The sequence below is a fragment of the Ovis aries genome, chromosome 18, assembly GCF_016772045.2.
Source record: "Ovis aries strain OAR_USU_Benz2616 breed Rambouillet chromosome 18, ARS-UI_Ramb_v3.0, whole genome shotgun sequence".
NCBI lineage: Eukaryota > Metazoa > Chordata > Mammalia > Artiodactyla > Bovidae > Ovis > Ovis aries.
In genome coordinates, this window is record NC_056071.1 from 28,286,836 (window position 1) to 28,306,608 (window position 19,773).

Below are 19,773 nucleotides of genomic sequence, written 5' to 3' on the forward strand. Positions count from 1 at the left end.
GAAAAGGAGTGTGGGGGAGCTTCACAGAGGAGGGCCCCACCAGGGGACCCTGTCGGCCTGGATTTGCTATCTCCAGCTTCCAGGAAGCCTCGTTTCCCTACCAAATTGGCAGGCAAATCTAACACACCTGTCGTTCTCTTTCCTAGAGGGAAGGTATCTGGGATGCCTGCCAAGCTCCCAGTCCCAAGGACAAGGGAGCCAGGACTCAGATAGGTAGAGGCCTGGATGCCCTGGAGGGTGGGGTGGGAAGCTTGCAGGGGCTGGGTGCCAGGCAGCGGAGGTCCACATAGGAGTTACGGAGCCACACTGCCCAGGAAGCAGGGGAGGGCTGGATCCCCGGGAAGACAGTGGGGCTATAGCTACAGAGGTCCTGTCCTTTCCGGTCACTGTCCTGCTTCTGGGCCTGGCACTGCGCCCAGGACACTGTAAGCCTTTCTGCTTTCCCCACTCCTTTCCCAAGGGCCCTCTTGCCATCGCCTTCCTGGGACCTCCTATCCCTCAGCCAAACTTGAGCTCAGATTCTTCCTCCTTGCTCACACAAGCCCTCACTATGAGGCCCCATCTGGGAGGTAAGGGCATTTTAACTGAAATCTTGAAGAGATGCTGTTCTAATGGTAGAAGTACAGACATCATCTTGGTTGGGCAAAGGGTTCTCCAAAGGAGTTTAAAAGGTGCTTGTGCAGGGGGTCCAGTGGGTAAGACTCTGCACTCCCAACGCCCAGGGCCCAGCCTCATTCTTGGTTGGGGAACTGTGTCCTACCTGCCGCAGTGAAGATTCCATGAGCCGCAACTAAGACCCAGCACAGCCAAAACAAATAAATAATTTTTAAAAAGAGGTGCTTGTGCAAGCAAAGCAATAAGGGGACATGACCTTGGAGCAGGGGTTCCCAACACCCCCAGGTGGTGCCTGTTAAGAACCAGAGCTGCACAGCAGGAGGTGAGCGGCTGGCAAGCCGGTGCAGCTTCATCTGCCTCTCCTATCGCTCCATTACCACCTGAACCACCCCCCTCAACTCCGACCGTGGAAAAACTGTCTTCCACGGAACCGTGCCGTGGTGCCAGAAAGGTTGGGGACCGCTGCCTTGGAGGGAAGGCCACTATCTTGGAAGGAAGGTCCCAGAAGGCAATCAAGATGTGATACTGGGCAGTGAGGAGACCTAGAAGGAGCTGATTTGGAGAGAAGAGGAGATCGTTTTCAGATTGGTTTTGTATTTTGGAGCTTGAATATATTAACAAAATATTCATCAATTTTGATTTAGTGCATTTTTTAGATACTTACAGAGTTTGAGTAGCAAGGAAAGGAGCCCCAGGTAGGGGAGGGGTCAAGAACAAAGGCATAGAAGGTGGATGCAGCATATATGAGGAAGTGGGGTAGGACCCCCAGCTTCTGGTCTCGGCCCTGCCACTGACTTACTCTTTGTTTCGAGCAGCCCGTTTTCAGCCCTGAGTCTCTGTTTCCATCTTTACAGTGGGGACAACTGGAGACAGTAATGCTATCTCGCCTTCCTGTTATAAAAGGGAAAGGCAATCACAATCACATATGTGTATTTGAAATGTTTGGCGCATGATAGAGGCTCAACATCGTTACCGAGCTCCTATGGGCCCCCATTTCCAAGCAGTGAGGGGCAGCCCCGGATGTCCAAACTGTCAGGTGTGCCAGGACCCATGGCAGCCCCCTGGCCTCCAAGAAACTGTAGAACAAGCTTTCCAACATATGATCCTCGGCCCCTGATCTTCTCAACAGGTTCCTGTATACCTGTCTCTTCCTTAGTTCTCATGAGCAAATGGCATGTAATTCTGTAGCTCTTCATTTTTGCGCAGGACTCAGAACTACTCACCGGTGAGGTCAGATAATCTATAGAGAAACTAATTTATGTCTTGTTCTTGCTGCCGAAACTGAGAGGTACAGCTAATGGGGGAGACCCTCTGAGGGGAGACCCTCAGCTAAGGGGTGCGTTTACTTTCCTCTAGGATTGTCAGGAGCCCACAGGCCCAGAGCAAGGATACTCTATGGAGTGGGACCTGCCAGTGTAGGAGACACAAGACATGCGGGTTTGATCCCTGGGTCAGGAAGATCCCTGGAGTAAGAAATGGCAACTCACTCCAGTATTCTTGTCCAGAGTCCATGGACAGAAGAACCTGGCAGCTACAGTCCATGGGCCTGCAAAGAGTTGGACACGACTGAGTGCGCCTGTAAAGGTCCAGGACACTTTGGAGTCTACATCTCACTACATAGCACATAAATAAATATATGCAAATATGTATATAAATATAATGGCATAGTCACATTTTAAATTATATACAATATAATATTAACATTTTATATTATATATAATTATAATATTAATATGACATGTATATATGACATAATATTCTATATGTCTTATGTACAACATATTTTTTACTTTGAACTTTTTTGGAAATGATTACTTTTATAATTTTGCTTTGGAATGATTTGGCTTTGAGAATTCATTTAATTGACAGTTGGTAACAATCTGTTGGCAGTTTTCCTGCACACTTGGGGATTCTCGTGAGATTAAGACAATCTGACCTCCAAACCATTTTCAGATGTGGTGAAACTTTTATGGATACTGAATGAAGTTGGCGCAACGATACATTGTATAGACATTTGCTTATACATTTGTTGTGATTTTGCAGTTTTCTTCTTTTGGATTTGGGAAAGAATACTGGTTGGAGAAGGCAATGGCGCCCCACTCCAGTACTCTTGCCTGGAAAATCCCATGGATGGAGGAGCCTGGTGGGCTGCAGTCCATGGGGTCACTGAGAGTTGGACACGACTCAGTGACTTCACTTTCACTTCCCACTTTCATGCATTGGAGAAGGAAATGGCAACCCACTCCAGTGTTCTTGCCTGGAGAATCCCAGGGACAACGGAGCCTGGTGGGCTGCTGTCTACAGGGTCTCACAGAGTGGGACACAACTGAAGCGACTTAGCAGCAACTGGTAGGTTTTTTTGTTGTTAATGTTTTTCAGGCCTCAGACATTTTAACCAGCCCTTGTAAAGTTCTCAGTACGTGGCCATTGTCCTGTAAAAATTACTAAAACTAGTTCTATTACTAGAACTGCCTGTTTGGTGGGATGATTGTACCGCCCTCCTACCCCAAGAGCCATGCTCTACACATGAGAAGATGAGCTTTTTCAGGGATGTCAAAGGGGCAAAAAAAGTCAAAGTAACATTGGTGACTTCGCTGGAGCAGCATCGGCCCCCTCCCGGTTTTTCTTGCTAGCTGGAGGCCCCCAAATGACTGCTGCTGCTGCTAAGTCGCTTCAGTCGTGTCCGACTCTGTGCGACCCCATAGACGGCAGGCCATCAGGCTCCGCCATCCCTGGGATTCTCCGGGCAAGAACACTGGAGTGGGTTGCCATTTCCCTCTCCAGTGCATGAAAGTGAAAAGTGAAAGTGAAGTCGCTCAGTCCTGTCTGACTCTTCACAACCCCATGGACTGCAGCCCACCAGGCTCCTCCATCCATGGGATTTTCCAGGCAAGGGTAATGGAGTGGGTTGCCATTGCCTTCTCCACCAAATGACTGAGCTTGGGTATATTATCCATTTGTCTAGCCATTCATTCAGAATTTCTTGAGTGTAAATGACTATGACTCCTAAAGGAGACAATTTGGCAACACCTATCAAAATGACAAAAGCAAATGCCCTTTCGACTGAGCCGTCTCTCTTCTGAGAATGTGCTCCATGGATGTGCTCGCCCTTGGGCTTGCTCTCTTCTGAGAATGTGCTCCATGGATGTGCTCACCCCTGGGCTTGCTCTCTTCTGAGAATGTGCTCCATGGATGTGCTCACCCTTGGCTTAATCAAATCTGTATAAAGTTATCCACTGCTGCACTGCGGGAAATATAGAAACACTGGAAGCAACCCAAGTGATCGTCACTAGGGGACTGGGTACAGAAATGATGGTGCAGCCATGTAGCTGTAACAAAGAGAATGGCATCGCTCTATGTATTCTTATGGAAGGAACTCTAAGATCTATTACTAAAGAGTTTTACAAAACAAAGTGCAGGACACTGCATAGGATTCCACTCTTATATAACAAAGGGAGGAAAATAAGAATATGCATATTTACTTGAATATGCATAAAGAAACCCCGAAAGAACATTCAAAAAATGAATGAGTGGTTTTTTTGTGGGAATGAGATGGCACTGGGTGGATAGGGGTTTAATGCCTGGAAGAAGATTTTTAGGGATATCTTTTTTATACTTTTTATTATTTATTTGTTTATTTTTGTTTTTGGCTGCACTGGGTCTTTGTTGCTGTGTGTAGGCTTTCTTTGGTTGCAGTGAGGGCTACTCTCTAATTGCAATGTGGGCTTCTTGTGGTGGTGGCTTCTCTTGCTGCAGAGCTTGGTCTCTAAAGCACATGGCCTTAGTGGCTGTGATACATGGGCTTAGTTACCCCTTAGCATGTGGAATCTTCCTAGACCAGCGATGGAACCCATGTCCCCTGCATTGGCAGGCGGACTCCCAACCAGTGGACCACCAGGGGAGTACTACACTTATTATTTTTAAAAAACCATGTGGATATATTACACATTTGGATGATAATTTAAAATACACCTATGGAGCATCTAACTATGCCAAATATGGTTCCAGGCACAGAATACAGTGGAGAATAAGACAGTCTGAGAAGAAAAGAAATGCGGTCGTTCATTCTGCACTCCCTACTATTGTGGAACAAATTCTAACGGAATAACCAACTAAGGGACACCAAAATGCAGTGTTCATAAACTAAAACAAACCTATGACTAAAGTTACTGAGAAGCCCCCTTTGGCATCCTGCATGGAGGTGGGCTGCCTGCAGCACTTGGCCGTGTGCTAGGTTCCCACAGCACAGGCTCAGCGACGCAGGAGTGGAAGCGGCAGTGCTGGGGTGCTGGCCATACTCAGCCTCGGTCCAAAGGACTGGAAAGACGCTGCCTCTGAGCACCTTTCTGGAGAAGTCTGAGAGCTTTCTCCCTGAGAAGGCACAGCGGACTGAGCACCCTCAGGAGAGTAGTTTACTGGATTATCAGTTACCATCTATTTGTTCTACAGCAGAAGCATGGCCTTGATGGAGAACCCAGGATAAGGAAGTTTTGATGAGACAGACAGAGAATTCTGGGGACTTCCCAGTGGGGAGATGACTTGGAGCTGGGGCTGATGATTATTGCATGTGCACTGTGCCTCCCAGCCTCTCCTCCGCGTCGGATCAGCTCACTGGATCCCCAAACCCTACTAGGTGTGTACTTTTTATGTGTACTTTTTATCCCTTTCATTTTTACTGATGAGAAACTGAGACACACGGAGATTAGGTACCTCCCTCAAAGTCACCAAGCAAGCAAATGGGGGAACCAGGATTGTAAGTTGCTTAGTCTGGCTGCAAGAGCCTGAATCTTCTCAGTTCCCCTTCCTGCACCTCTGAGCACCCAGGGATGGAGAAGCAGGGTGGGTGCTCTGGAGTCTTCTCTCTGTCCCAGGGCCCAGCCTCCAGCAGGTGAGCACAGCCATGAACTGAACAGTGGGTTATGGAGTGCCTTCAGGGACAGCCAACCCCTCAATCTTTCACAGCGCTCACTTGATGTCCCCAAACCTGGCCTCACCCGCTCCTCACCCCCATTTCCTCTAAGTGTAAAAATAGACTCCCCTTTATTTGCCTGCCTTTGGAATCTTCATATCTGGCCCACAGCCATCCTGGGCTCCCCCTTCCCCTATACAAAACCTTTGTCGTCTTATGCAAATAGCCAAGTTCTGCTCATAAAAGTACCCCACCTAAGAGGGAGCTGGAGAGAGAACACCTCATGGAAAATTACAGAAACATTTCTTTGTATTTGAATACTTCCAGGACTTTGTTGTTGGCAGCAAACCAACTCTGGGTCTAACCCCAGCTTCCTTGGCCTTTTTTGGGCCTTGGACCTCTCTGGTATCTGATGAAGTTCATGAACTTTTTCTCAGAATAATGTTTTTAAATGCATGAAATAAATACATAGAATCACAATGGAAATCAATCATATTGAAATAAAGTTATTCAAAAATCTGTGATGTAGTAATACAGTGTGCTTCTTTATTAGCATGTTAAAGAACAAGATCTGGCATTGGGCTTAGTTATTTTGAGGTAATGGTGAACAAAATCGATATCTGAAGATGTCTGCCACAGCTATAACATGGTATGAGAATATCTGTAATTTCCATTGGTGACAAAGTCACAAGTTCTATGAACACTAACAAGGTTTGTTCTCTGCACTCGTCATGGAAGGAAATGCTGAATTTCAGTTAGAGATTGGGGAAGATAAAGATGTAATCCACCCCTGTTCCTCCCCCACCTCAACTTAGGAAATTCCAGTCCTTGCCAGTTTGGGCCTGTGATTTCCATTGTTACCCCAGTGTATCCTTGGCTTACAGCTGTGACCGGAAGACAGTTTCACAAGTACATGAATCCCTCCAGGATCCCTTGGCTGGAGTTGAATCCTCTCTGTCAAGGCTGGAAATTGTTTATAAAAGTGGTGTTCCCAGTAGCTGACCCTGGGGATCCTTGCTGTGTGCCTGTGGGTCTATCCCATGTGAAGAGCATCCCATAGCTCACTCCATCGACAGGTGAGGCAAGTAGATGCCTTGCAGCCCTGTTCACAGATGTGAGAAATGAGTTTCAGAGACAGGGAATAAGCTGTTCAGGTGGAGGTTGCAGGTGTGTGTCATGCCCTGGCCTTTCCTCTAAGTTGTATGTATTACATACTTGCCATCTATCACTTTATCTTGATTTGAGGTGACCGTGATGAAGTTGTAATAATAATAGTAACAATGAAAATAATTACCAATGGGAGGGCCCACTGTATTTTAGGGTTATTACATCATCATCAGAGCTGATCCTAATAGCTTGTGTTCCAAACTCTGTTCTAAGGACATAACTCATCTTACCTTCCAAACAACAGGTCATGTTCTTGTCCCTGTTTCAAAGATGACGACACTGAAGGCCAGAAAAATTAAGTCATTTCCTCAAGGTTCCATAGCTGGTCAGCTGGGATTGGAACCAAGGAAAAATGACTGCAGCATCCTCATTTTTTAGTAAGTGAGCTGTTTTGTTGAAGTAGAACATATACATTAAAAAAATGCATAGGTCATGAGCCCAGAGCTCAATGAATTTTCACAAAGTGAATACATTTACCTAACACACCACCCAGATCACGAAATAAAACATGATCACCACCCGACAGCCCTTCATCCCTTCCTTATCATATACTCCCCAAGGCAAACATTATCCTAACTTCTATTGTTATCGGCCAGTTCTACCAGTTTCTGAGTTTATACATACACTTCCTCATTCTTAAGCAAAGTGAAAGTGAAATAGGAGAGTGAAAAAACTGGCTTAAAACTCAGTATTCAGAAAATGAAGATCATGGCATCTGGCCCCATCACTACATAGCAAATGGATGGAGAAACAATGGAAACAGTGAGAGAGTTTGTTTTCTTGGGCTCCAAAATCACTGCAGATGGTGACTGCAGCCATGAAATTAAAAGATGCTTGCTCCTTGGGAGAAAAGCTATGACAAACCTAGACAGCATATTAAAAAGCAGAGACATTACTTTGCCAACAAAGGTCCACCTAGAGAAAGCTATGGTTTTTCCAGTAGTTATGTATGGATGTGAGAGTCGGACTATAAAGAAAGCTGAGCGCTGAAGAATTGATGCTTTTGAACTGTGGTGTTGGAGAAGATGCTTGAAAGTCCCTTGAACTGCAAGGAGATCCAACTAGGCAATCCTAAAGGAAATCAGTCCTGAATATTCGTTGGAAGGACTGATGCTAAAGCTGAAGCGCCAATACTTTGGCCACCTGATGCAAAGAACTGACTCATTTGAAAAGACCCTGATGCTGGGAAAGATTGAAGGCAGGAGGAGAAGGGGATGACAGAGGATGAAACAGTTGGATGGCATCACCAACTCAATGGACATGAGTTTGAGCAAGCTCCAGGAGCTGGTGAAGGACAGGGAAGCCTGTTGTGCTACAGTCCATGGGTCACAAAGAGTTGGACACAACTGAGCAACTGAACTTATTCTTAACCATTGTGCTATCTCATTTAGTTGTCATAATGGCCCTAGAGTCTAGAAAGTAGCTTTTAAAAAATAATTCCCATTCTACAGATGAAAAAAACTGAGCTATCTGCAGCCTCTTAGTAACTGCCTTCAGGCCCTTGCCAGTGTAATGATTCTAACCCAGATCCTTGGGGCTGGTTGTCTGCAACATCCCCTGTCTCCCCATCACCCAAGCCTGGATTTCTGCTATGAAACTCGGAAGCACGTTAAAAGTTCAGGGATGTTTGCATGAACAAATATCCTGGGCCCTACCTGGTTCACTGCTTCCTCTCGAAGGCCTCATGGCAGCCCTGCTAGGGGATCAGAGAGCAGAGGCCCACTTCAAAGTCTTTGCACTTGCTTTTCTCTCTTCTGGGAGCAGCATCTTTTCCCCGGCCACCAGCCTAGCCTCCTCCTTTGCTGCTCCAGTGGCACCTTCTGGACAAGGCTTCCCCCAACCCTGACCCCCCATCTAAATAACACACCCATTCATCTTCTTGCTCTCTTTCTTGGAGTGCTTATTACACTCGACACCGTATTCTGCATATGTATTTGTCTACTGCCTGTGTCCTTCCACTAGAATGTATGTGCCACAAGGCAAAATGCTCTTTGGATTACTGCTTTATTCCCAGGGCACACAAGTATGTGGCACACAGTCGACAGTAAAGCTTGAGTGGAAGGAGGAATTCACCAGCACGGAACTTCACCAAAATGCAAGTGGCCTCCATGAAGGAAGGACAAGTAGAATTTAAAGTCCCCACTTTGCTAAGAGTGACAGTGCCTGGCCTTTAGCCAGAGTCTGGTCTTTAGCCGAGACAAAGACCGGAGGTTGGGGGAAGGGGCCAAATCCAGTGCCGTGCCTCATCTGCTAGCCAGGAAATCAGGGATACCCACCCCCAGGCCTCTCTAGCTGCTCATGTGACCCTCCCCCAGCGTCCCCAGCCAGCCAAGGTGCCCCGCCTCAGAGCATCAGAGAGGGGAACCAGTCCACACATTGTCAGAGGTGACAATGGGGCTCCTGTGTGCTGTGGGCGGTTGGAGAGGGCATGGACTCAGGCAAATGAGGCGTCAATCCATCAGGCGCACACAGATATAGAGGCGTGCGGGTGGTCTGGGCTCGGCTTCCACCTCAGTGCTCGCCAGAATGGAGGCCCACCTCAGGCAGCTCAGCCTGGGCAAGGGGCCCAAGGGGGCTGGGGACAGACAGGCCCTGGCTGAGCTGCAGGAGCTGGCCCTGAGCTGGTTCATGGAGACGCAAGCCCCCCTCATTCTGCAGAACGGAGCCCTGCCCCCCTGGTTTCACGGATTCATCACCCGCAAGTAAGGCTGCCCCTGTCCATACACCCAGCGTGGCCAATAGCCCCTCGGGGCCGAGAAAATGGTCTGGGACCAGATTGGTGCCTGCCTTCTCCATGGGGGAGACAGGGACCCCAGGAGGTGGTGGGTGGGGAAGCAGACTTAGGAGCACCAAGTTCTCTGACGGCTGCTTCTGTGGGCAAGGTGGGTGAAGGCATTGGCCCCCCGCTATGAGTTTGCTGGGGCTGCCAGGTTGCCAGAAAAACAGAGGCAGGGGGGTGGAGGCGGCAGGCCGGATCAGAGTGCATTCAGACCAGCTCTGAATACCTTGATGAATTACTAGGGGTGCTGTTTCATTTATCATCCCAACCAGAACACTATCAGTAAGTGGAGAATTTACTAGGAGACCTGTTTTAAGTGGGAACTGTCCCAGGCAACCCTGGATATACAGTTACTCTAGGAATAAACGCCAAAATGTGGGGGCTGGCTTTCTGATTGGGGTGGGTCTCCAAGCTGCCAAAGCACTTGCTGAAGGAATGACGGATGCGGCCAGCCTTTGGGTCCTCCCAGCCCAGCCCTTAGCACTGAACCAGGGCCAGCTTCACCGGCATCAACTTGTGTTATAACACGGGGCCCTTTGCTCAGAAGGGCCCTATTCTTGGCTGAATACACTGCAGTCCCCATGCTGAAATTCTTTTTTACTGAGAGGCTCCAGGTTTTCATTTAGTACTGAACTCTGCAAAATTTGTAGCTGATCCTGCATAGAGCAGGCACTCAGTATTTGGTGAATAAGTGGGTGAGGAACTATTTGGTCTATGTACTGCCAAATCAGAAGACAGCTGGAATTTTCTACCATGCCTCCAGAATACTTGGCATTATTTAGCAGTATCCATCGCTGCCTGGGGTTGAAGGGGATGTGCAAGGGAGGAAGATGAGAACCTAAGAGTTGCTATCATGGTCAGGCTCCAGATATCATAGCACCTTCTCCCTGCAGAAACTCTTGTGCAGTACACATCCTGCACAATTGGGCAGCAATTGTACACGTTGCTGTGCACAGCAGCCCTGAGGCAAGGATCCACACAACTGAAAATCCCCAGCTATATGGAATCCTTCTTGCTATAGGGCCATTCAGGTGGAAAGGGGCAGTGGCTATTGTGCCCACTGGTGAGGCTGTAAGTGGGGCAATGTATGTGACTTCAGGACTCCAACCCAGCGCCAGACTGAGTCTTGAATTTGCTTGACTGAGCCCAGACAGGCCACAGAACCAGCCAAAGTTCTGAGGGATTTCTCTAGAAAGGTCTGGAGGTCTCTGCTCTGGGTCTGGGGCATGGCTGGCAGCGACTCTGAGGCTGGTCTGACTTAGGCTACTCCTGCTGCTATTGGGGGGACCCAGCCCTGGCTAATGGCATGTCCTCTGCCCAGGCAGACAGAGCAGCTGCTCAGGGACAAAGCTCTTGGCTCCTTCCTCATCCGCCTCAGTGACCGGGCCACCGGCTACATCTTGTCCTACAGGTAAGAGAGGAAGCCCTCTGCAAAGGGCAGGCAGGCAGGCTCTGGCTCCCATAAGCCAGCCTTGCAAATAAACTCCGAGTCTCCACCAGCCCACACTGCTGGGATTTCCCCAGGCCCTCACTCTCTGACTCCCTCACTCATCCAACCATGTCCATCAGGCATTCTGAGCAGTGCCGGCCACTAGGAGCCTCTGCCTTCAAGGGGGTGAGTCAGAGGGGTGGGCAGGGGAGAACCTCCTCCTGATGGAAGACTGGGGAAGGTTCACAGAGGTGAACTTTGAGTCCAGGATAGAAGGAAGAAAGCAACTTGCTGGGCAGGAAAGGAGGTGTGAATGGGATTTAGGAAGGCATTTCCAGTAGATCAAACTGCATGTGCAAAAGAAGAGAGACAAGGCAGACTAAGGTGTTGGGGACCCCACAAGTTGCTGGGTGTGGAAGGATGCGTGGTCCCAGTGGAGCAGTGCCTGGAGAGGAGGGCAGGGGGCAGCTCAGGATAGCCTTGGATGCTGGGCTACGTCCGTAGACAATGACGAGTCATCGGGTCAAACTTAGGTTTTGCAAGGAACCTGCAGGCAGCCTATGGAAGGAGGACTCAAGACAGATACTGGAGGTGTGGGGGCAATGGGGACCACAGAGGGGTGAGGTCTGGGCTCGATGATAAAATCTAGACTAGTGTAAGGCAGTGGTCCTAGAGACGAGGAGACGAGATAGGCAGGATGAAGTCAGAGGTGGTGATGTCAGAGCCTGACCCAAGAGTAGGTTTCGAGGGGGGGAGGCAGAAAAAGAAAGAAGTTCCCCCTGCCACCAACCCCCAGTTAGGGAGGGAGGCAGGCTGGGGCTCCAGGGAAACTCTCAAAGGTCTCAGATTCAGATTCAAAATTATCATCTGTTCTGACTGTCCCAGGTCAAATCCTGCCTTGAGCAAGTTCCTTGGCCTCTCTGCACCCATGTTTCCTCATCTGTAGAATGGTGATATTGCAGTATTTACTTCATAGAATTGTTGAATGGGTTTGATGAGTTTAGACCTTTAAAAGTGCTGGTACAGTGTCCAGAACACAGTAAATAAATAAATGTTACTTGTTGCTGCTGCTGCTGCCAAATCACTTCAGTCGTATCCGACTCATGTGACCCCATAGACGGCAGCCCACCAGGCTCCTCCATCCATGGGATTTTCCAGGCGAGAGTACTGGAGTGAGGTGCCATTGCCTTCTCCGTTTGAAATATACAAACTCAGCAGTTTTCAATGTCTTTTCAGCATCAGGCCTTTTTTTTTATTGTTATTATTCAAACATGATTTTGGGTAGAATGCCAACTCATTAAAGAGATAAAAGTAGGGTTCCTCACAGATACACAAATAGACCAACAAATCCAGAAACAGTCCCCGACATTTCGTTTACCTGATTTGCAACAAATGTCCACATTTGGTTTACCTGATTTGCAACAAATGTCCACTGTAGTTCAGGGCTGAGGGATGAGGGTAGGCTGGTCTTTTCAATAAGTGGTGTGGGACCAATTGGATATCCAAATGAAAAAAAAATGACCCCTACCTCACATCATACACAAAATTTAAATAATTCTAGATGCATCATAGACTCAAGTGAGAACAGCAAAACAATACGCTTATAAAGGAAAACATGGGAAACATTTTTTTGTGGTCTTGTGGTAGGCAAAGATTTCTTAAATAAGACCCCAAAGTACTGACAGAGAAGCTTAACAATTGAGTTTCTTAAAATTGAGAACTCTTATAATCAAAAGATACCATTCTGTGAATAAAAGGACAAGCCACAGTGCCAGAGAGGTTTTGTACTGTAATACACACACCTAATAAAGGATTCATATCAAGAATATATGAATAACTCTTGCAAATTGGTAAGACAAAGACAACACAGGCAAAACAGAGGTACCCAAAAAGGACAGTTCAGCAGCTTTAGTGATCAGGGAAATAGACACTGAAACCACAATCAACTGCTGGTTACAGTAGAAGGAGGCTACGAAACAGTTTGTGAAGACACAGAGCAACTGTAGCTCTCATACTTGGCAGTGAGTTTAGAAAGCAATTTGGCATACTTTACTAAAGCTAAGCATAAGGGTATCCCAGACCCACCAACTCTCCGTTCTGGGATAGTCTCAATAGTAGTGAATACATATATTCAGCAAAAAGCCATGTACAAGAATGTTCAGAGTAACTTCATTTATAACAGCCCAGATGTGGAAATAACCTAAATGTCCATCAGCGGAATGGATACATTGTGGATATTTAAATTAAATGGAATACTACCTATCGGTGAGGGAAAGAAGCTAATTCTACACAGACATGAAAAAAAATATGATTATATGTGAATTTCCATAATGAGCAAAACTGTTTTGTGACGATGGGGGTCAGGGTGATGGCTACTCTGGAAGGGGCCATAAGGGAATCTTCTGGGGAGCTGGAAATATTGTCTGTTTTCCTCTAGGTGGTGGTTACATGGGAAATACATTGAGCGGCACAATTAGGATGTATGCTTTACCCTTATTGTTTAGTTACTAAGTCGTGTCTGCCTCTTTGTGAGCCCACAGACATTTTTGGGACCCCGTGCAACCCTGCCAGGCTCCTCTGACCATGGGATTTCCCAGGCAAGAATACTGGAGTGGGTTGCTGTTTCCTCCTCTGGGGATCTTCCCCATCCAGGGATTGAACCTGCAGTCTCCTGCATTGGCAGGCAGATTCTTTACCACTGAGCCACCAGGGAAGCCCAATACTCTCCCATAAAAAAGGAAAATGAAGAGGCTGGGACTTTACAGGCTGGGGGAGATGGAAGCTGGAATTCCATCTTTTCCACCTGGCCAGAATTCAGGTGAGAGGAGTGAGGCCAAGGTGTGCAAGTGTGGGGTTGGACCTCATCTTTAAGACAGAGGTTTTACCTATCATGGATATTTTGGTATTAATTTTGACTTTCTAAAATAATTGCATTATTAGTTGTCCTGATTACTGAATTTGTGTCATCCCTTTACATTTTGCATCCAAGCCCCAAGCTGAGTTCTTCATTTCCCCTGCCTTTTCCTCCCTGATTGATGCTGCAGGGGAACGGGGGTGGGGGGGATGAGGGGGAGGTGGGGGGGTGGGTTGAAACCCCACTCCCTAGCTCCCCATCACCTGCAAGGCTGGGCTTGTTGGATGTCAGGTCCTACTTTCCAGAGGGGCATGTCAAGGCCCCAGAGAGCAGCATGGCCCCGGGTCAGCTCCGGCCCTGGGCCAAGGCAGAGCTGCCGGTTGTCCTTGTGTTGCAGGGGCAGTGACCGCTGCCGGCATTTTGTCATCAACCAGCTCCGAAACCGGCGCTACCTCATCTCAGGGGACACCCAGAGCCACGGCACCCTGGCGGAACTCGTGCACCATTACCAGGAGGTGCAGTTTGAGCCCTTCGGGGAGACCCTGTCTGCTGCCTGCCCTCGGGTAGGTACCCCTCTTCCTTGGGGGTGGGGTGGGGGATGGGGCAGAGTACCCAGGCCAGGGGTGTCCACCACTGGACCACATGCCTTTCTTGGCCTTCTCTATTTCCTGCCACCCATGGGCACTCAGTGCAGGGTCCTGGGAGAAGGAGACAGCGTTCTAGCCGAGGTCTGGGACCTGGTGGGGATGTTTCTGGCTCTGGCCAGCAGTCTCTGGCAGGAGGCTAGAGGCCAACCAAGGGTGTATGACCACACACTTGCTGTGTCTCCACCTCCCCCAGATGGAGGACAATGATCTCTATGACGCCATCACCCTGGGCCTCCATCAAACTGATCCTAGCCTGGAATACCCACCAGAGAAGGCCAGCAGCCCCCCTGCCTCTCCAAAGCACCAGGTCTCCTTCCTCCACAAAAGGAGGAGCCTGGATGCAAGTCCCTGGAATCTCTCCGAGGAAGAAAGCATGGAGGTGAGAAGGATTCTGGGCCACTGAGGGTCAGGGTTGCTAGACCAGGAATGTGGCTGCCACGCCCACAGTCAGGCCTGGAGCGGCCACCCCAGCCAGCCCCTCAGGCTGTGGAGGCCGACTCCCAGGCCCTCTGGGAGAGGAGTGGCCCAGTTCGGAATCACCCAGTGGTTCACCCATGCCTGCCTCTGCTACCTGGACTTGGTTCAAACCCTGGCTTGGCCTTTCTGTCTGAGTGACTTTGGTCAAATCACATAACCTCTCTGAGTCTCAGTTTACCAATCCTGAGGTTCCATTGAGGCTTGAATGAGGGAATGGATATACAATGTCAGAAAAAATCCCTTTGTAAACTATAGAGTGGGGTGCCTGTGAGTCAATACTTTATTGTCCGTAGCGCCTTTGCAGGAGGGACTCACGGAGACTTATTTTTTTTTAATATATATCAGATCACAGAATGTCGAGGGCTTCTCCTCTGGTTTAAAATAAAATCTGAAAGCTTCACCAGGGTTCACAAGAGCCTCCTCAGGGGCCCTGCTCCCTCTCCTCCTCCTTCACTTTTCTCTAACCTCACTCGCCTTTGTATCTTCCTTAAACACACCAGCCTTGTTCCCACCTCAGGGCCTTTGCACTTGCTGACCCACTGCCTGGAATACTCTTCCCACCAGATGCCCACATGGCTGCTACCCTCGCTGCATGCCATTCTCTGCTTAGATGCCCTCTCCTCAGAAAGGACCGCCTAAACTGTGGAAAATATCCCATCTCCCACCTGCCATCGTCCCGATCCCATTCCTCAGCTTTGTTCTTCTTCATGGTACTGATCATGAGCTGACAGTATATTATCTTGTGATACACTATTATATGGGGGTGCTTCCCAGGTGGCTCAGAGGTAAAGAATCCGCCTGCCAATGCAGGAGACGCAAGAGATGCAGGTTCGATCCCTGGGTCAGGAAGATCCTCTGGAGAAGGCTATGGCAGCCCATTCCAGTGTTCTTGCTGTGATAGGCAGAGGAGCCTGGTGGACTACAGTCCATAGGGTTGCAGAGAGTCAGACACGACTGAGCGACTGAGCATGCATGCTATTATATCATGTATTACATCAGCCACATTAAACAAAAACAGAGTAGTATGTCGCCCATCTCCAGGTTAGAACGTAAACTTCCGAGAGGTGGTCTTGCTCATTATGAAGCTCTTGGCACCTGGGACAGTGTCTACACAGTTCTTACTAAATATTTGTTGAATAATTACACAATTGATGGACTTGAGGGTAGCCTATTCTGAAGGGGAAGGGAGCAGTAAGTGGGTGAATGCAGGGGTCTTCCTGGGGGGCAGGGGAGAGAGGAGCAGGACAGGATGATCTCCGGTGGGAGACAGAGCTCATGACCCCTGACCTTGAATGCCAATGTAAGGACCATACTCAGGAGTCCTAGAACATGAAGCTGGCAGGGACCCTGAATGTCCACCAACCCCTGCACATAACAGTCAGGTAAATGAGTCCAAGGCCAAGGTCCTCAGCTTCTCTGAGCAAGCTTCATTTTAGCTGAGGGCAGCCTGGTGGCAGGGTAATCTTTCAGAAGTTCTGTCCCTCTCTCCAGGCCCCTGTCAAGGCGCCCCCCCTCCCGGAGAGGAGAGCTTCCCGTCTGAGCAACTCTTTTGGAGGCTCCAACAACATCATCTATGCAGACCTGAGAAAGATGAACCAGGCCCGGCTAGGCCTGGGCACAGATGTATCCGGCTGGCAGGGGCCAGGTCCAGGTGGCAGCCAGGCCTGTTCTCCAGGCAAGGAGGCCCCAAGGAGACTTTCAGATGGAAGCCAGAACAAGCCTGATGGCCCAGGACCTGCCCTCTCTGGGGTGAGCCCAGACCAGGGCCCTAGAGTGTCTCCCACTTCTTGGGGCCGCCTCCTGCCTTCCAGCTCGGAGGCCTCAGGATCCTCAGGGGCTACCTGGAGCCAGGGGTCTCCAAAACTGAGCTGTGGGGCCCAGCCCTGCTCCCAGAGCAGTTGTGCAGACACCTACGAGTCCATCTGGACAGAAGACCTCCCTGAGGATGCCAGGGATGTGCCACGCAGGGAAGGCGGCAGTGCCTATGAGCAGATTGCAGTCTGCTGGGGGGGCCCAGCCAGGACCCCCTATTCTGGGATGAGCCCCATATACAGCAAGCTTTCAGGGTTCATGGACTGTGGTTATGAGAGGATCTCGGGGGTCCCAGAGCTCCCAGAGCCCAGACACACCTATGAACAAATCCCAGGAGCAAGCAGCCAGGAGCAAGGAGGCTGGACGGACACACAAATCCAAGCAGCCAGGAGCAAGGAGGCTGGACAGACACACAAGGTGGGCTCCAGGGTGGGGCGGGGTGGCTGCCAGCCCGCAGGGAGCTGCTGGTGAAGGAGGGAACCTGTGGCCCTCAAACACGGGTGGGTCAGGTCAGCACCACACCCAGAACTTCCCAGCCCTGACTTCTGCTTGGAGAAGGTGGGAGAGGCAGAGGTTAGGATGCAAGATGGGAACTTTCAGGCCCTTCTGAAGTCTTTCTCTGGGGCAGGACTCCTGCCACTGCAGGGGTCTCAGAGCCTCAGAGAGGTGGACAAGGACCCTGGCTCCAGGTTTGACTTGCCTTGTCCCTTTTCATGGCTCAGGCACTCCCTACCCATGTGGCTTTGGGAAAAATAGTTTCCCATGCAACTAAGATCACCAGATTCAGCAAGATAAAATACAACACACCCAGTTAATCTGAATTTCAGATAAACAATGAGTAATGTTTTTTAGCATAGTTACCAGTACTGTATTATTCCTTATTTATCTGAAGTTCAAACTTAGCTGGGCCTCCTGTACTCTTATTTAGCATCTACCCAGGATCTAGCTCCATTTCCTCATCTGTAAAATGGGCTGGTTCTGTGCTGTGTCCAGGGGTGGCTGCCCAGGAGATGATGCTAGCCATCCCCATGTGCTCAGGATACAGCCCAGAGACAGCTGCCAATAGATAACTGTTATTCCTGGGGGTTTCTGACTAAGAAAGGAGAAAGGGGGGAGCAAAGACCAGGAGGATGGAGGGAGGGGGGTCAGAGTTCCCAGGGAGGCAGAGGAACCCTCCTAAGGGTTCACCCCAGTGTACTTGCCTGTACCTGGAGCCGATGAGCCAGGCGAGCCCCCTCTCCAAGGCGGCAGCCTCAGACCTCCAGCATGTGCAGACCTCCTCTCCCAGCCTGAACAGTAAAACCCTGAGATCGCAGATGAAAGGCCTTCACCAGAAGCTCTGCAGCTCCTCCCTCGGGGCAGGGTTGTACCCACTTACCCCAGGACAGGGAACTCCCCTGGTTCAAGACAGCCTCTGAGGTCCTGACTCCCAGGACCACAGATCCTGCCTGTGGACAGTCCTTCTAAGAACTACATAAGCCACATCCCCCGTCTGCTCCTCCTCCGGGTGCCTAGTACTTCTGGGTGCTGAAGGCACCACATACACCACCTCCCATCCTATCTAGGGCGTGGCTGAGGCAGAGAGGGCTGGGGTGGGGACCTCCGGAGACCCCGTGAAGGAAAGGGGGTGTGAGCGAGTGAGTTCTTCATCCCAACCAGAGGGCTGGAGTTTCTGGTGCTGTGAGGGGCTGCGGAGCAATTAGTATCTGCATTCCAACCTGGCCTTTCTCTGGCCTTGGGCCCCAGCTCCCAGTCCCTGTGGAGGGACCCTCTGAGCCTGGCTCTCCCTGCCCTGTCCCGGGACCCAGGCTCCAGCATCCTGTCCTTCCTTGCAGCCTGACAAGCTCCGGAGGCTCTTCTTCACAGATAAGAAGCACAAACCTTGAGGAGACCTGGCTTCCAGCGGCCCACCAGTGGGATTCCTGGGTCCGGGGACACACCAGAGGTTATTAGGAAGCTCTCAGCTTGTTTGAAGGCACCCCTTGGACCCTCAAACCCAACCAGCCTGCTTTGGAACCAGGCTCCGAGACAGCCTAGGTGCCCACCAGCAACAGGGTGGAAGGGGACCTTCCAGTCTCCTGCTGCTCAGGACTGAGTCCCACTCCCCACCCCAGGGCCTCCCACCCATCCAGAGGAAGTCACAGCCTGAGAGGAGGGGGGACCAGCCAAAGGCAGGGGTGAGCACCCCCCGCTTCCAAGATGAGCAGGCTGGGGGGCTCCTGGACGATTGATGGAGCTGGCCTCCCACCACTGAACACTTACTGAGCATGGGACAGGCCCTGTGGCATGGCTGGCATCTTAGCTGAGTGATGTTATACAGTTGCTCCGGAGACCAAAACCAGTCCCCCTCATTGTGGCCCTATCAGAGAGCGGGGGTGGGAAGCAGCAGCAGAGTGCCATCTCAGAGGGGAGGTTCTGACCCTGGGGCAGCTGAGCTCCTGGGGGCCATCCCCTCTGCCCCTCTCCGCCCCCACCTTTATGCGGGCCTCATAATGCAAGCTGGGCAGACCCTGGTCCGACCCTTCTGCTGCAGATGAGTGAGCGGGGTGGCGGGCGGGGAGGGACAGAGAACCAGAGAGGAGCAGCAACCTGCCTGAGGCTGCAGAGTCAGCAGCCTGGGCGCCACTGGGCAGTTTCTGGAGTCAGCCAGTGTGTGCTTGCTGACCTCCCTATATAACCAGGTCACCCTCATCTGTGCTCTGCCTCCAGCCAGTGGTGGTCTTTAGGGGTGGCTCTCAGACCCCTCCTAACGCAGGCCCAAACCTGGCCAGCTGCCCAGGCTCAGCCTGAGCACTGCTGGGCAGTTTCTGGAGCCAGCCAGTGGGCGCCTGCCGGCCATCCCTATGTGACTGGTCACCATGGACCTGGCCCCGTGCCTGATACAGACGTTCGCTGGAATGGCTCTCACTATGAGGGACGTGGAGATGATTTTTCACCCAACATCGGCTCTTCATGGAGCTCCCTAGGATCTGGGGCCCAGATATGTCTCCTCCCAAGGACACAAGCACTGAAATAAAGTTGGTGCCGAAGGTGGGAATGCAGAGCTTAATCTCAAGAGGTGAGGTGCTCATGGGGAGATTTCAA

General features: G+C 50.3%; 1 protein-coding gene across 1 annotated transcript; it reads left to right on the plus strand.

The window, feature by feature from the left end:
* The first annotated feature begins 9,192 nt into the window (after nt 1-9,192).
* On the plus strand, nt 9,193-19,726 carry SH2D7 (SH2 domain containing 7). The gene is made up of 6 exons (XM_004018087.5): nt 9,193-9,393; nt 10,792-10,881; nt 14,151-14,316; nt 14,594-14,779; nt 16,369-17,106; nt 18,525-19,726. The coding sequence occupies exons 1-6, from the start codon at nt 9,218-9,220 to the stop codon at nt 18,573-18,575; spliced, it is 1,407 nt and encodes a 468-aa protein (XP_004018136.1). The 5' UTR covers nt 9,193-9,217; the 3' UTR covers nt 18,576-19,726.
* The last annotated feature ends 47 nt before the right edge of the window (nt 19,727-19,773 follow it).

Excerpts from the sequence above, each read along its gene's own strand:
- SH2D7 (XM_004018087.5), top strand. The coding sequence starts at position 9,218 with ATGGAGGCCCACCTCAGGCAGCTCAGCCTGGGCAAGGGGCCCAAGGGG. Across the intron at positions 14,317-14,593 it reads TGTCTGCTGCCTGCCCTCGG|ATGGAGGACAATGATCTCTA; the intron begins GTAGGTACCCCT and ends CACCTCCCCCAG. Across the intron at positions 17,107-18,524 it reads AGGCTGGACAGACACACAAG|CCTGACAAGCTCCGGAGGCT; the intron begins GTGGGCTCCAGG and ends CCTTCCTTGCAG.